This window comes from Natator depressus, chromosome 2, assembly GCF_965152275.1.
Source record: "Natator depressus isolate rNatDep1 chromosome 2, rNatDep2.hap1, whole genome shotgun sequence".
Classification (NCBI taxonomy): Eukaryota; Metazoa; Chordata; order Testudines; family Cheloniidae; genus Natator; species Natator depressus.
Genome location: NC_134235.1, coordinates 129,327,533 through 129,342,252, shown reverse-complemented (window position 1 = coordinate 129,342,252; position 14,720 = coordinate 129,327,533). Strand labels below are relative to the sequence as shown.

General features: G+C 39.6%; 1 protein-coding gene across 8 annotated transcripts in view; it reads right to left on the bottom strand.

The window, feature by feature from the left end:
- Positions 1 to 14,720, bottom strand: part of CDH18 (cadherin 18) — an 845,073-nt gene that overhangs the window by 54,676 nt on the left and 775,677 nt on the right. For all 8 annotated transcript variants that reach the window (XM_074944996.1, XM_074945002.1, XM_074945001.1 and 5 more), the window contains one exon: positions 3,761 to 3,897. In XM_074944996.1, the coding sequence (XP_074801097.1) occupies positions 3,761 to 3,897 (137 nt within the window). The remainder of the gene's footprint in view (positions 1 to 3,760; positions 3,898 to 14,720) is intronic.

The following is a 14,720-nucleotide window of genomic DNA, read 5'->3' as shown; positions in this document are numbered from 1 at the left end:
TAACACAGTATTTGACACAAGAAGTTTTATTCTTGGTGTTGTTTTAGAAAGGGCACAACTGATGTTGTCCTTCACATCAAGCCCAGGGTCGGGGCTCGCAGATGCGCACCGGGGTCGGGGCTTGCAGCCACGTGTCCCTGTCGGGGTCGGGACTCACAGCCGCGCACTGGGGTCAGGGTTTGTAGCCCCACAGCTCCACACAGGGGTCAGGGCTCACAGCCCGGAGCAGGGTTCGGGGCTCGCAACTTGCAGCCGTGCGTTAGGCTCGGGGCTCGCGACCCCCACATAACTAGGTCGCAACTCCCTGAGGGGTCGCAACCCCCAGTTTGAGAACCAATGTTGTAGATGAGACAGAAAACCATTTTTGCTTTACCGCGTTATATCCAAATTTGTGTTATATCGGATTGCGTTATATCGGGGTAGAGGTGTATATAATATTATACTGATATATGGTTTGTATCAGTGTTTATTGATACAGAATGTATCTGTGTGTGAATATATATATACACATCTGAAACATCTGTTTTAATATATAAAATCAAAACGCCTCATTCATATATATATATGAATAAGATGTTTTGATTTTTTTCCCTCCAGTATGACTCCTCACATTTATCCAAGTTTAAATTTCACTGCCCAATTTCCAATATGCTTAGATTCTTCAGGAGTCCATCTAAATCCTCCTTAGTTTTTACCAACTGGGATGGGACATACTGTAATCTGATTTCACCACTTTTCTGCCCATTTCATTCATTACATTTGTCATAAATAGAAAGGGAAGGGTAAACCCCTTTAAAATCCCTCCTGGCCAGAGGAAATCTCCTCTCACCTGTAAAGGGTTAAGAAGCTAAAGGTAACCTCGCTGGCACCTGACCAAAATGACCAATGAGGAGACAAGATACTTTCAAAAGCTGGGAGGAGGGAGAGAAACAAAGGGTTTGTGTGTCTGTCTACATTCTGTCTTTGCCGGGGATAGACCAGGAATGAAGCCTTAGAACTTTTAGTAAGTAATCTAGCTAGGTATGTGTTAGATTATGATTTCTTTAAATGGCTGAGAAAAGAATTGTGCTGAATAGAATAACTATTTCTGTCTGTGTATCTTTTTTGTAACTTAAGGTCTTTGCCTAGAAGGGTTCTCTATGTTTTGAATCTAATTACCCTGTAAGGTATCTACCATCCTGATTTTACGGGGGGGATTTCTTTATTTCTAATTACTTCTATTTTTATTAAAAGTCTTTTTGTAAGAAAACTGAATGCTTTTTCATTGTTCTCAGATCCAAGGGTCTGGGTCTGTGGTCACCTAGGCAAATTGGTGAGGCTTTTTACCAAACCTTGTCCAGGAAGTGGGGTGCAAGGTTTTGGGAAGTATTTTGGGGGGAAAGACGTGTCCAAACAGCTCTTCCCCAGTAACCAGTATTTGTTTGGTGGTGGTAGCGGCCAATCCAAGGACAAAAGGGTGGAATATTTTGTACCTTGGGGAAGTTTTGACCTAAGCTGGTAAAGATAAGCTTAGGAGGTTTTTCATGCAGGTCCCCACATCTGTACCCTAGAGTTCAGAGTGGGGGAGGGACCTTGACAGGTGCCTAAAAGCCTTAGCGGATCTGGAACTGAGTTCCTCTCAAAATTCCACCCAGAAAGTGCATGTAAGCACCTCCTAGAGGGCTCAGAGACAATATTTTAATCTTAGAGACTAGAGGCCCTCCTAGAGGGCTCAGAGACAATATTTTAATCTTAGAGTTACGGAAGAAGAAGACCCAAGAAAGGTTAATCAAAACCTAGTCTGTCTGCCAAGCCCCCCCTTTTAACCAAAAGCTTCAAATCTTTTCAACACTCCAGTTTTAAGAATGAGAAGTACATGGAGGGAAAGCAATGCTCATTTCCCCCCACAACAGTGTACAACAGTGCTTCAAGCTTTTCTGAATTTCCCCCCACAACACAGAGCACTGTGGATGCAGAATTCTAAGGAGATTGTCTGTCTTTTAAAATAGCATTTCATCACCATGCATCTCATTTTCTTTAGTTATAAATATAATCTTTATTACTATCCTGTGCACAACACCACTCTCTTGATAATGTGACATAAATAATGTATAGAAAAGCTTCATTTAACTTTAGTGCTATTGAGATTTATTTCTGCAAAAGAGTTACATTTGGAAAGCCTGGATAGCTACTATTCCTTTTCACTTGCAGCTTCATATGGATGTCCCAATGTGGCTTTTAAATCTTAATTAAAGCTCACTTTTACTATGCACCTGTTTATGATTAGGCCTAAATTATAGTTTAATGCATGTTGCATTGTGATAAGACAATTTGCAAAGAAACTGTAAAGCACACCGAGGTCTCAGTGGTTGTGTTTTTTATGACTAACCACATAAAACTCAAGATTTTACTATTTACTATAGGCATAATAATAAAATCAATTTGTTGTCCTCATACAATTTTATATATATATATATAGTACTAATACTAGAGCATATGCTAGTAGCATCTTCCATAAATGAAATTGCAAAACAGATTCAATTTTAATCTGTAGCTGAAACAGATGAAAACAGAGGGGATGCTCACCAGTGTTGGTGGCTATTGTCATTGGTCCACATTGTGTTGCATCATCTTGTGACAATGATGGGATATAGCAAGAAGAAAAGAAAAAGTGCATCTGAAAATAGTTCATGTTCCCAAGCAAAATCATAGCCACTGAAAGATTACATTTGTGGGTTCAGTTGGCACAGTTTGTGTGGACACATGCTTAGTATTCCTATCTCCCTTTGTTTTGATGCCAGCATTTATACTTTGCCAGGATGGAGGATCTGTGACGAAAATGAGTTCAGTCACTTTTAGCTATTTTCTTAATTGGAGGAGAATTTTAAAAAGTAAAACTTTTTTTTTTCCCTGTACTAATAACATTTTTACAACTTCTTCAGTTAAATAGGGCTACTGACAAAACTGGCTTTACAGATGTGACGTATCAAGAAAATACTCTTATTTTAAGGTTGCAGGTAGCCTTGTTTCTTCAGAGGAATTTGGTCTGGATTAGGCAGTTATGAGCATTTCACATAGAATGTTTGCTGTAGGAATAGGAACAGAATCCAGATCCAAATCTTATCCACTAAACTACAGTGACCCCCTGACAATTTGCTTCAGCTTTCTGTGTCTTAGTCACAATGAGTAAAAGTTTCAACATTTCCTAACCTGTGTCCCATTTTCCAAAGTCAAAAACAGATTAATAATACCTTAAGGAATATTTGGGGATTTAATTTCTTAGATGAAAACAACGGGGGTCGGGGGGAGGGAACAGAGATTCAATCTATAGGGTCATTAGGTTAATTCTAGCTATAAAAGGGAATGGTTGAGTTTCTCAGATTAGGCAATATTCTTAAAAAATGATACTGTTTATTTATTTGTCAAGAAATATGAAAGCTGATATTCAACCCACACAAAAAGGCTAAATTCCTCCCTGATATGAGAACATTACCTATAATGGAGTTGTGCCCGAGACAAATTGGTACCGATGTGCTTAATAGAGGAAAAGGTTGTAAATATACATAGATGAATAAATATATGTATTTGTATTTTTTCTGGAATTAGAGAAATAACATGTATACCTCAAGTTCTCCTTTATCTCCAAATTGGTGGGAAAAGGCCTGCCTTTGAAGAGAACCTATAGACAATCGGGATAATATTCCTTAAAAACAATTATTAGTCTTGCATTCATAAGATATGGAAGCTTTTCTGTTACACGTTTACTAAATGTATTATTTACCTATCTCAGAAGCAGCAACTGTGATGTTGTACCAAGGTGTTTCCTCTCTGTCAAAGATCTTGGCAGTCTTAATGTTTCCAGTGTTAGCATCAATGATGAAATACCTATCTTCTTCTGTATTATGGTCAATGAAATATCTATGAAGGAATAAAAAAGCATAAATGCACAGATCTACTCCTTGTGGCATATAAATAATTGCAGCGCTGAAGAAGGCTACAAAGGAATATAATATGGGTTAATTTGTAAGTCTTTAAAAATGGTGCAGATTTTTTTAAAAGGTTAGGAGAAGTTCTATATTATCAAAGGATCCAAAATAAAATTACATTTATTTCTTATTTCATCATGCAACTTGATTTTTTTATTCAAAACAAAATTTCCACAGGAATTTACAAGACACATTTTGCCAGGAGTTGATTTTTACATAGCAGGAAAAAAAAAGGTTAAATTCTATTATTAATTATTTGCTGTGACTGCAATCTCTCTTGTTTGCTTATTTCCTGTACCAATAGTGTAGCATGTCTCACTGATAATGAATTTTGAAACATGATGATGTAAGATATTTTACAACATTAAGGGTTGCTGGGATCAAAAATAGCTGATTCATGAAACTGCAAGTGACACTGGACTAGAAGCAGAACTAACCAAGCTTAACTGCCTTGGCTTGTTGGCATGTTTCCTAGCAGTGAAAGTGAGAGCCTTGAAGTAGGGAAAGAAAAACAACAACAAAACAGAGTGAGGGAACACAAAGAAAGAGATTGGCAAGCAATATTTTTCAATGTATAGTTCATTCACGATTACTTTTAATAAATGTATCATTTACAGACTTCAGTCAAGCTTTCTTTCTAACTCCAGGCTTGTTCATAATCTCTGACAAAAAACAAAGGAAGAAGATACTGAATATCTCTTATGTACTGTAAGTGGTTCTTCAGATAGTTTATGACAGTCATGCTGTAACTGTGATAGTTTGAACATACAGAAGTTATGTAGGTCAAAACAGTGGTTTTGACATACCACATCCAAAATGAAAAATATTTTCATTATGATTTATATATCACTACAAACATGTATTGTACATTGCAGGATAATAAAATACATAGTCCCTATTCCAAGGAGTTTCTAATCTAAGAGTCTGGCTCCTGCAGACACTGACTACTGGACACATTGCTTATGACCGAGAGGAGACCCATTATTGACTATTCACAGTAGTATGTACTATGCTTAGTTTTGTTTGAACATGAACACTGTACCCTAGGATTAGCTATAGTACAATATGTACAGCTAGAGATGGGAGTAAATGAGATAAGGATTACAATGATAGGAACACATGGATGCTTATGGATAACTATCAAATCACTAGACAAACTATATCTATATTGATTTTCACAGCTGCATAACAAATGGTGGCTTTAGTTTTTAAAAGAGGAACAGCTTTGTCCACATCAACTGCATATTGTGACAAAGCTCTGACCTTGTCTCAGTGGGCCCCGCGCTTCCTGGTGGATTATGCTAGCCTCAGAGGCTCACTGTGACCCTCCACATAGCCCTTCTCTCTCTAGAGGCAAGGGTCACAGCCTACTGAGCCATTTTCATCATAAGCCAGCAAGGGAGGTGAGGAGAAGCTATCTTCCCTTGCACAGTCTCTGTTGTCTCCCAGTCTCAGTGATTAGTTGGGGAGGGGAGGGGAGGGGGGGCCCGGGCCCGCGCTCTACTCCAGGCTCCAGCCCAGGGACCCTGATAGTAGCAGCTCTTGGTAGCTGGCTTTTTGGAAACAGGACGAGTACGATTCCCTGGGCCACTTCCCCACAGCAGCCCCCACTTCCTCAATATCTACGTCACCCTTACCTCAGGCCTCTTTTCTTGTGCCTGATAAGGTTTGTTCTACTCCATTTCTCCAGCAGTATGACTTCCTCCTACAGCTCCTGTCACACGCCCTCCACCTGACTAAGTGGGAGGCTTTTAACTAGTTTCAGCCAGCCCCTGATTGGCTTCAGGTGTCCCAATCAACCTAGCTGTCTCCACTGCTTTCTGGAAGGATCTTAATTGGGTCACTGCGAGCCGGCTGCATGAACTGCAACCGGTCAGTTTTCAATTTGCATCACGGAAATATTTGTATACACTCACGCTTCACACCCTTCACGCCCACACCCTGGTGACCCGCCCCGACACAAAGTGGCGGGACCTCCTGCCACCTTTGGAGGGTGAGCAACCTCGATGGGCCAGCTTGTATTCCACCTTGGTCCCGAGGCCCGTCGGAGACATCAGTTGGCGGCTCCTTCACGGAGCTGTGAGCACGGGCGTGTTTTTGACACGGTTCACTTCCATTCCGGATACTTGCCCTTTTTGTAATGTGAGGGAAACCCTGGCACACGTCTATTTAGAGTGTACCAGATTGCAGCCCCTTTTTCGGCTCCTCACAAATATTTTGTTGCGCTTTTGGCTTCATTTTTCTCCCCACCTCTTTATCTATACACTCCCCATCCACGGCCCCACAAAGTCGCGGGATCTCCTGGTTAACCTCCTCCTAGCTTTGGCAAAAACAGCCATTTATAAAACCAGAGAGAGGAGGTTGGCCCATGAAACGTCCTGCGATTGTAGGGCCTTTTTCCTATCCTCAGTACATTCACGTATCCGGGCGGAGTTTCTTTGGGCGGCGACCACCGACTCCCTTGACACCTTTGAAGAGCGGTGGGCGCTGTCCGGGGTTCTTTGCTCGGTGACCCCATCCGGTTCCCTCCGTCTAACCCTTTGCTAGGAGGGCCCTATAATACGTGGGTGTCTAACCCCCCACCCCCAAACTGCCCACCCCGCAGCCGTGCCCATCTTGCCGGGCACTCTCAGGGGGGGGATAATTGGTGACACTGGGCGCGGCCCTAGGTAACTCGAAGGGGTGGAAGACCACGAGTGTCGAGGAAGCCCCCCCGCTCTAGGCCACCAGGTAACTCAGGAGGGTGGAAGACCAAGCCCCCCGCTCTGGGCCCAGGCTAGCCTGAACAGTTCTCCCTCCTGAAAGCTGCTGTGTTATACCTTCTGTTTGCGTTGTTTTGTTGCATACTTTGATTGGTTCTTGATAATTCTTGTAATTGTCACAATAATTTTTTTTTTCTGTTTCAATTAAAAAAAAAAAAAAAAAACTCCTTCTATTTTAGGAGCAGGGTAGCCACCCCACTACAGATACATTTCAAAAGTTCACTGGACTATAAAAGTCAGAGGCAAAGAACCCCAAGTTATCTTTCACCTAACACAACAAAGGAACCAAACACTTTGTATTTGGTGGGAGATCCAAAGGGCCCCAAACGTACTGAGTACAATCCTGTTTAGGTTAAGCTACTGATTTTTGTCAGTCCCTTGAATGGACACTTTGCTGTACTTATAAAGTACTATGAATGCATACTATTGGTGCTCTAGAAATAAGCTTCCTGCCTCTTAATGACCAGATCCACTGGATTCAGGTTGATGACCAAACAGCTCCACTCATATAGCCTATTTTAGAGCTAGATGACTATACTTCACCTAGGTTTTTCAATTTCTTGGTCCAATCAACAACAACACAACCCAGAACAAACAACCAAACAAAAATCACCTTGCTGCTTATGACCTTAATTAATTACATTGTTATTACTCTTAATAATACTAGTAATGAATGTTGGTGCTTCTGTAGAATAGAAAATGGGGATAGCATCATTGAAGTTCTAAAGCTTCAAATTATTTCTTCAAAACTGAATTTTCATCATAGATGAAACGAGATGCAACCTGCACCACCCTTTTGTCAGGAGGGGGTCTGTGCCCCAGAGGGGGATGAGAGAAGAGAAGGTCAAATGGAATGTTAATCACTGTTTTCCTTGGGTCTTCTGACCCAGTTCCTGGTCAAAGGGGGTGGGGGCTGCACTGGCCAGCTCTATGTCTTTTAGTTGAGCAGCGGTTGCAGGTGCCCCCAGTTATCTTAAGAAAAGCAAAGTATATTTGCCATGAGGCAGAAACAAAGAGAAGTTATAAAGAAAATAAGCAGTAAGCAGAATATTACCGTAGACAGATGTGAAAAGCAAAGTGAGTTAGGCTCTGAGCTTAGATACAGAAAATATTGGGCAAGGGAGATTTTCAAAAATACCTAAGGATTTTAGAAACACAATCACTATTGATAGTTTTTCACTGAGATTTTTGCTTCTAAATCCCTTAGAAGCTTTTGCAAAATCTCGCTAAATTAACTGAAGATGCCATATAATATCAAATCTGTCTCTCTGTCAAGCCAAACAAGCTGTCAGTTGGAGTTACTGCATGTCTCTCTCCAGTCATTTTGTTTTATTGGAAAACCTAGCTTTTCGTCCTATCCTAACCCCTTTTATTGGCTTACACATTACATTATAGATAGTACAAACCCAGTTTGGTGTCTGTCTCATACCTCTCAACAGCTATGGACAATAGGAAATGTTCTTGTTCAATTGCCCCTTGTCGTCTGGCATACATAGCTATCCGACCAAATAATCCTCCATAAATCATTTTTGAGACAGACCTGAGTTCACAACTCCCAATACATCTTTGACTTTACACATCAAAGCGTGCTTAGCCAGGCAAGCCTTAGATAAACTGTTCATCCCCAAACCAAAAATATCACTCAAATAAATAGGTATCTTGGCATACCTATTAATCACACTATCCACAGACATACTATTATATAATTAAATAGCACTACAGTGATACCTATTGGGAGACTTGATTTGGCTTCAAGTCGTAGCAGAGCCTCTTTCTTCACAAAAGACTCTCAGATTTAAAGCAAAGGTGAGAGGGAAGATATCTCAAACAGTAGCGCAGAAAAAAGTAAGTTATTCCTTTAAGTTTACTGCCTGTGATCAAAAGTTTGCACAAAGAGTTTGATCAATACAAACCTTAATGATACTGCAGCCTATTGTTTATGTAAGAAACAGTCACATAATACTGAGTGATGTGATGAGTACAACTAGCTTTGACGGGTGTCTTGAGCCTAACCTCAGTGGATGTGTTTTGATTTTAAAAATGCATCTCAGAGGACTGGTAGATTGCCACCTCCACTCGCAAAATGGAGAAACAGGATCCCAAGAGGCCAAGTTTCTACTTCTTAAGAAAATCTCCCACTGTTGTTAACTCTGTTTTGTCTCATGGCAGAAGTACTCCACCACTCTAGTGTGGACAGAAAGGGTGTGTGTTTGTGTGGTGGGGGGAGAGCATAAGGAATCTTTCCTTCCTTGCAATTTCAATCTGCGCATTCCTTTTAGGGTCATGGGCGAGGGGGTGTGGCCTCATTATCCACTAGAACTTAGCAGATCTGGATAGCCTTGCATCAGGGGTGAACAATGGAATGAATATACAGCACTTCACAAAGGGTTGTAATAGATGTGCTGCCTATGCACTCCTGGGAAAGCTCCACATGGCCAGTTACGACAAGCAGTGCCAAACTGATGCAATCCAACCCAGAAAGATTTAAACCTTTACCCTTCCCCATCAGACCCTAGCAAAAGAAGGCAGCCTAAGGTTGACATCTGATTAAAAAAAAAAAAAGAGTCCCCAGTCATCCTTACTGGTGGTCACTGGGGCTGAATCTGTATATGAACTCTAAATTGATGCAAGGGGTTTCACAATCTTAAATATAGATAGAAGTAACTGTTTGGCTCTAAAGGAAGAAAACTGGTAATGTTGAGGCTTTCAGGCCTCAAGAAGGGTTATTGAATGTGAAGATTCAAGAGAAAGTGGTTAGATCTTATATCCACAGTCCTCCATGGTCCACCCTGGTTTGAGTCTAAACACATTTAATCAGTTAATGACAGCCATTTCACCTGGGTGACCTCAAAGATTTAAAAGCCATTGTTTACTTTATTGGCAAAACCAGGTTTGAGCAGAGTCTTTCCTGTCATCCTCATGCATTCAAATTACAAGATATTTCTAATGTTCTTCTGGAAAGAAGTCGTGTGCCAGTTGAAGGCAATGGTGCTTAACATCTGCATTGTCCCCAAGAAAATATAAAAGATTATGGATTTGTCTCATCAGGCAAGACTAAAACTCAGGAGACTGTAATCCTATCCAGCTCTAAATTGGCACTGATGAGAGACTGAGGATTGTTCTAGTCACTGTCCTGCCTTAAGTATACAAAAAGGTCTGAGGATAGATAAACTGGCTTAGATATCTAAGAGGCTTTACAAGTTGATTAGATCCAAAACAATCAAGTCTTGGAATAAATTTCAAGTGAGCTGAACATTTCTGAGTATGCGTGGGCACTGTCAGAGAGCTGGGTGCTCCAGCTGCAGCTAGCCACAGCTTGCTGGTCAGAAGACAGAACCTTCATTAAACATTACTAGAGCCCCTCAAATGTGGACAAATACAACTCGGCAGATGCAGCCTTCAGATGCGCCTCCCAAATGTGAAAAATTATGTGGCATTAGCCCACCATGTATAAAAACAGATTACTTTTCATTCTGAGAAAATGGAATGCTGTTTGTATGAGGGGAAAAAAAACACTTTTCCCACACTCACTTTTATTCACTGACAACTTCTACACATCTTTCCTACCCTTGATCATGTGTACTCTATTATCTTGCTTATCTAGGAAAAGATTTGCTTCCACATTTTCTTTCTTCACCTTTGCATGGACAGGAAAGCCTGTAAGGACCTAAGTTAGAAGCCAAAGCAAGATGAAGATCACTCTTATTTTACTAAAAAAAAAAAGGAGTACTTGTGGCACCTTAGAGACTAACAAATTTATTTGAGCATAAGCTTTCGTGAGCTTTCGTGAATGCATCCGATGAAGTGAGCTGTAGCTCAAGAAAGCTTATGCTCAAATAAATTTGTTAGTCTCTCAGGTGCCACAAATACTCCTTTTCTTTTTGCGAATACAGACTAACACGGCTGCTACTCTGAAACCTGTCTTATTTTACTGACTTCACTAAATTCTTCAGAGAATTACTCCTGCTGCAATGGCGCTTTAAATAGGTGTATTGATACTGGGCATCTCACTGTTATATTCAAAATCCCCCTTTTTCAGTAAAATAAATATTTTACTCAGGTTCCAGTGCTGCTATGTAAGTACCAATATTGAGTTCAGTAAAATACCAGACCCAGTCTCCATCCCAAGGAACTTACACACTAAATGTGATTTTAATAACATATTTACTCATGCTTTTGGACGTATATACACAAAATAGCAGAATAAGTCATATAAGAATAAGTTTATATATTCATATTTGTTTATTATGGATTGGTGAAGATCAATCCTTCAGATCAAATCATGTCTAGATTTTGGGGACACTCAGATATATGACCTGAGTCTTAATGCTATACGCAAGTTTTACTCCAGTGTAATTATGCTGAAGTTAGTGCAATTCCACCAGCACAGAGTGAAAATTCAGGCCCTTGGAACTCCAACAGAGAAACAAACTGTCAGTTTTGCTGTCAAAACTATGGATAAGGGAAGAAACAATTCTGGTTGCTGAGAAATTTTGACCACCTTGTACTCGAAATCTGTGATGTGATAGCATCTTTTGGACTTATAAACTGCTGTTATATATGCGTAGCAGAGATAGAGCACACAGCTTGACCTAGCCCAATAATATTTTGGGTATCTACAGGGAAGGAGCAGCAATTGGATGAGAGCTGCTTCTGTTCCAACACTGTCACTAAAGAGATGTATGCTGCAGCCCTGGGGAAGACCCACAGCAATTCAGACAAAGCAAAAGACTTCTAGTCTTCAGCCAGGCAAAATAGGGGGCTCTTCATATATTTTGATTTACAGACAACCTTGTAGACCTTGGGAAAAATAATATTGAGGGAATAGAGAGGGCAAAGATATAACACGAGAGGAAAAGAAGGCCCCTGCCTTCTCTGCTTGCATGGATCTGCACACAAGAACTGGGTGAATTTTTCCGGAAAAAAATGCAGATTCATCGACACCGAACTGTTGTGTGAATGCATGTTGGTTTTGCCAAATTGTTCCTGTCAAAAAAAACAGGACACAAAAATGCCAAAAGTGTAAAAAATGTTGAAATGAAAAGTTAAAAAAGACAATGTTTTGATTTTTTTAATTCAAAATAACTTTTCATTTGAAAATATGCTTCAATGTTGTTTATTTATTTAAAGGAACCGCTCAAAATACAACCATTTGTTTTGGGTTGACTGAATTTTTTTCCTTTGACCCAAGACCATTTTTATTTATTTATTCTTCAATTCACATAAATTTTTGAAAACAATTGGTTTTGGGTCAACCCATTATTTTTCCCTCTGATTTTTTTGGAATTGCCTTAAAACAAAACAAAAATCAGTTATTTGCATAGCTCTACTGTACACTGAAACTCCTACAGAGATATACAGAGTGGGAAAACTTTACAGTCCATCTGTCAGAGCTTTGGTACCATCCTGCTCACTGTTTCATCCTAGTGCCTTACAAATTTTATGAGTAAACACAAGAAAGAATCTCTACCTTTTTATCGGCCCTTTGCTTTGCACCAAAGTAGGTTCTGCAGCAGCCAACAGGGCAATTCCCATATATTACCCAGATTCATAAAAATACAACAGGGTGATCCCCGTAGCACAGATTCATAAAATAGAGCCAAAGCGATATATTCAATACAGAACACAGACAGAAAACAGTTCATTCTGTATACTACACCATGATTTAAAATATCAGACTGACCCTTTTCTGCATATACATTATATACTGCATCACTTCTCACTGTAGTAAGGACCTTCTGTTGACTTCTCTTCTCATTCATACACTGTGTTCCATATTAGCCAAGTATTTTTGTTGTTGTTGACCTTATTCTCACACAGTGATTACACACAGCTTTCCAGATTACAGTAAGGATCCTTCCACTAACCCTACATTTCCATATTAAGCCTGTGCTCCCACAGTTCACAGACTACATTCCATAATATAATAGCTTCTACTGTTCCAGCATGTACTGGACCTACTTTATGTAGGGCTTTTCACTGCACTCTTTACATACGGCATTCCAGACTATTATCGGAGCTTTTTATTGCATTGATGATGTAATGTGTTTCAATCTTATATTAGGTGCCTGTCACTCCGTTGTTTATGTGTATTGTGCGCCTAACTGAAAGAGGAGATGCTATTCTATCATTTATATATTGTGGCCTACTTTATCAATGGAAACCTTCACTCCATTAATATGCTGCATTCCATATTTAATATGGATTTTTTTTCTCCATCAGCATAGCATGTACTGTAATATAAAAAGAGTAATAAGTGATTCTGGACAGTGTGTTTGCCATAGAACCCACTTGAGCAAGCAGTTCCTGCTCCCTGTTCTGTTTCCTCTTGCATTGTGGGCGTGCAAGAGGGTGTAGGTCAGGATGTTTACCAGGTCACCGAAGCTCATTAGACCTATCTTCCCAAAGACATGTAAGATAATTGAGCCTGTGCAATTTAGCTTTGTCTGTTTGGGTTTTTTTTTTTTTTTTTGGAAGGGTGGAGCTAGAATAGTTAGCTTTTATTCTCTTCCCTATTTATCAGCAGTGGGTTTTAGGAAAACCAGCTACTAGGCAGGGAAGAAAAAACTATAAGAACATAATTCTTGCAACATTCATTTCATTTCCAAACCCACACTATAGATCCCTCACATACTCACTGCTAAGATTCTGATACTGAACCAGAACCTACTTTGTGTAAGCACAGGTTTGGCTATAGGTTCCTCAAATCAAAAATTAAGGAGGGTTCAGAATGTGAGGGGTTGCTTTTGTTCCATCTCTAATAAATATAAATTTTTGCATTTAGGAATGTAAATATAATCCAGCTCAAGATCATTAAAGTTCTTAAAGGTCACAAAAAGAATGTTAGTAGTACATTGAATTTCAAGAGGATATACTCTTTGTTACAATATGAATCTCAGTGTTCCTTTTAAAATATCAAAATTTTTCCTGGCTCTCTGAAGTATGATACCATATAATTTGTTAAATCATCCCTATATTCTACTAGCAATGCAGCAAAGATTAAAATAGGTTCCTGCATCTGCTCCATTATTTGAAACCCAAATTAATTTCCCTATATAATGTTAATTTTGTAATCCTGTGACTAAGTAATGTATTATTTAATTAGTAGGTTATTTGAAAGCTCCAAACAGAAGGTTAGCAATTTAATCCAGACTAAATTGACGCAAATCTGAGTTCATTACAGCTCCGATATCACTCAGTGGCTGGAAAGCAGGTTCTTCTACTCTGTAACAGAGTAGGTATCCTAACCACTATCATATATCATCCATTATGAGGTAATACTACGCGACAGTTAGACAAAGCAGAAAGGCAAAAGCAGCCGGGAGACTCTACTACATGCTCTACTAACTTCCCATAAAATGAGCAGTCTGAAGCTTACAGAAAAGCTTTTCCAATTTTGTAGGTTTCCTTAATCTGGTTAATGCTTTCTACTTTTCCTGGAAATAAAGCAGCTGCTTTGTATAAAAGGCAACCTAACCATACGGCCCAATTTACTCCGTATCTAAATCTTCCATGTGTTATTCTGTTTTAGCTGTAGTGGCAGGAGTCAGGTTGGAGGGGAAGGAAAGAAAGCAATTTATTTTCTAGTGCATTCAGGAAGGTACTCAGACTACTTCAGTTTCCTATTGTTAATCAAGCTCTGTACTGACTAATGAAGTTAATTATAGCAAAGTGGAATACCGAGTGGTTTGGTTCAACATGAAAATGCTGTGAATTTCAAAACAGTAATACAGTGAAACCTGCTCTAATCAGCCCTGGAAGGATCTAACAAAAGTCAGTCACTTAGAAGAGTCAATTTTTAAGCAAACAATGATGGAAATTGTATAGAAAAGCACGAGATGTTTATATTTGTTGTTATTTGTGTTACAGTAGCACATAGAGAGCAAATCAAGATTAGGACCCTTTGTACGAGGGACCGTCTGTTCAAACAGCTAGTAAGAGACAATCCTTGCTCTGAACAGCTTACAATCTAATTTAAAGTAGGACAAAACAA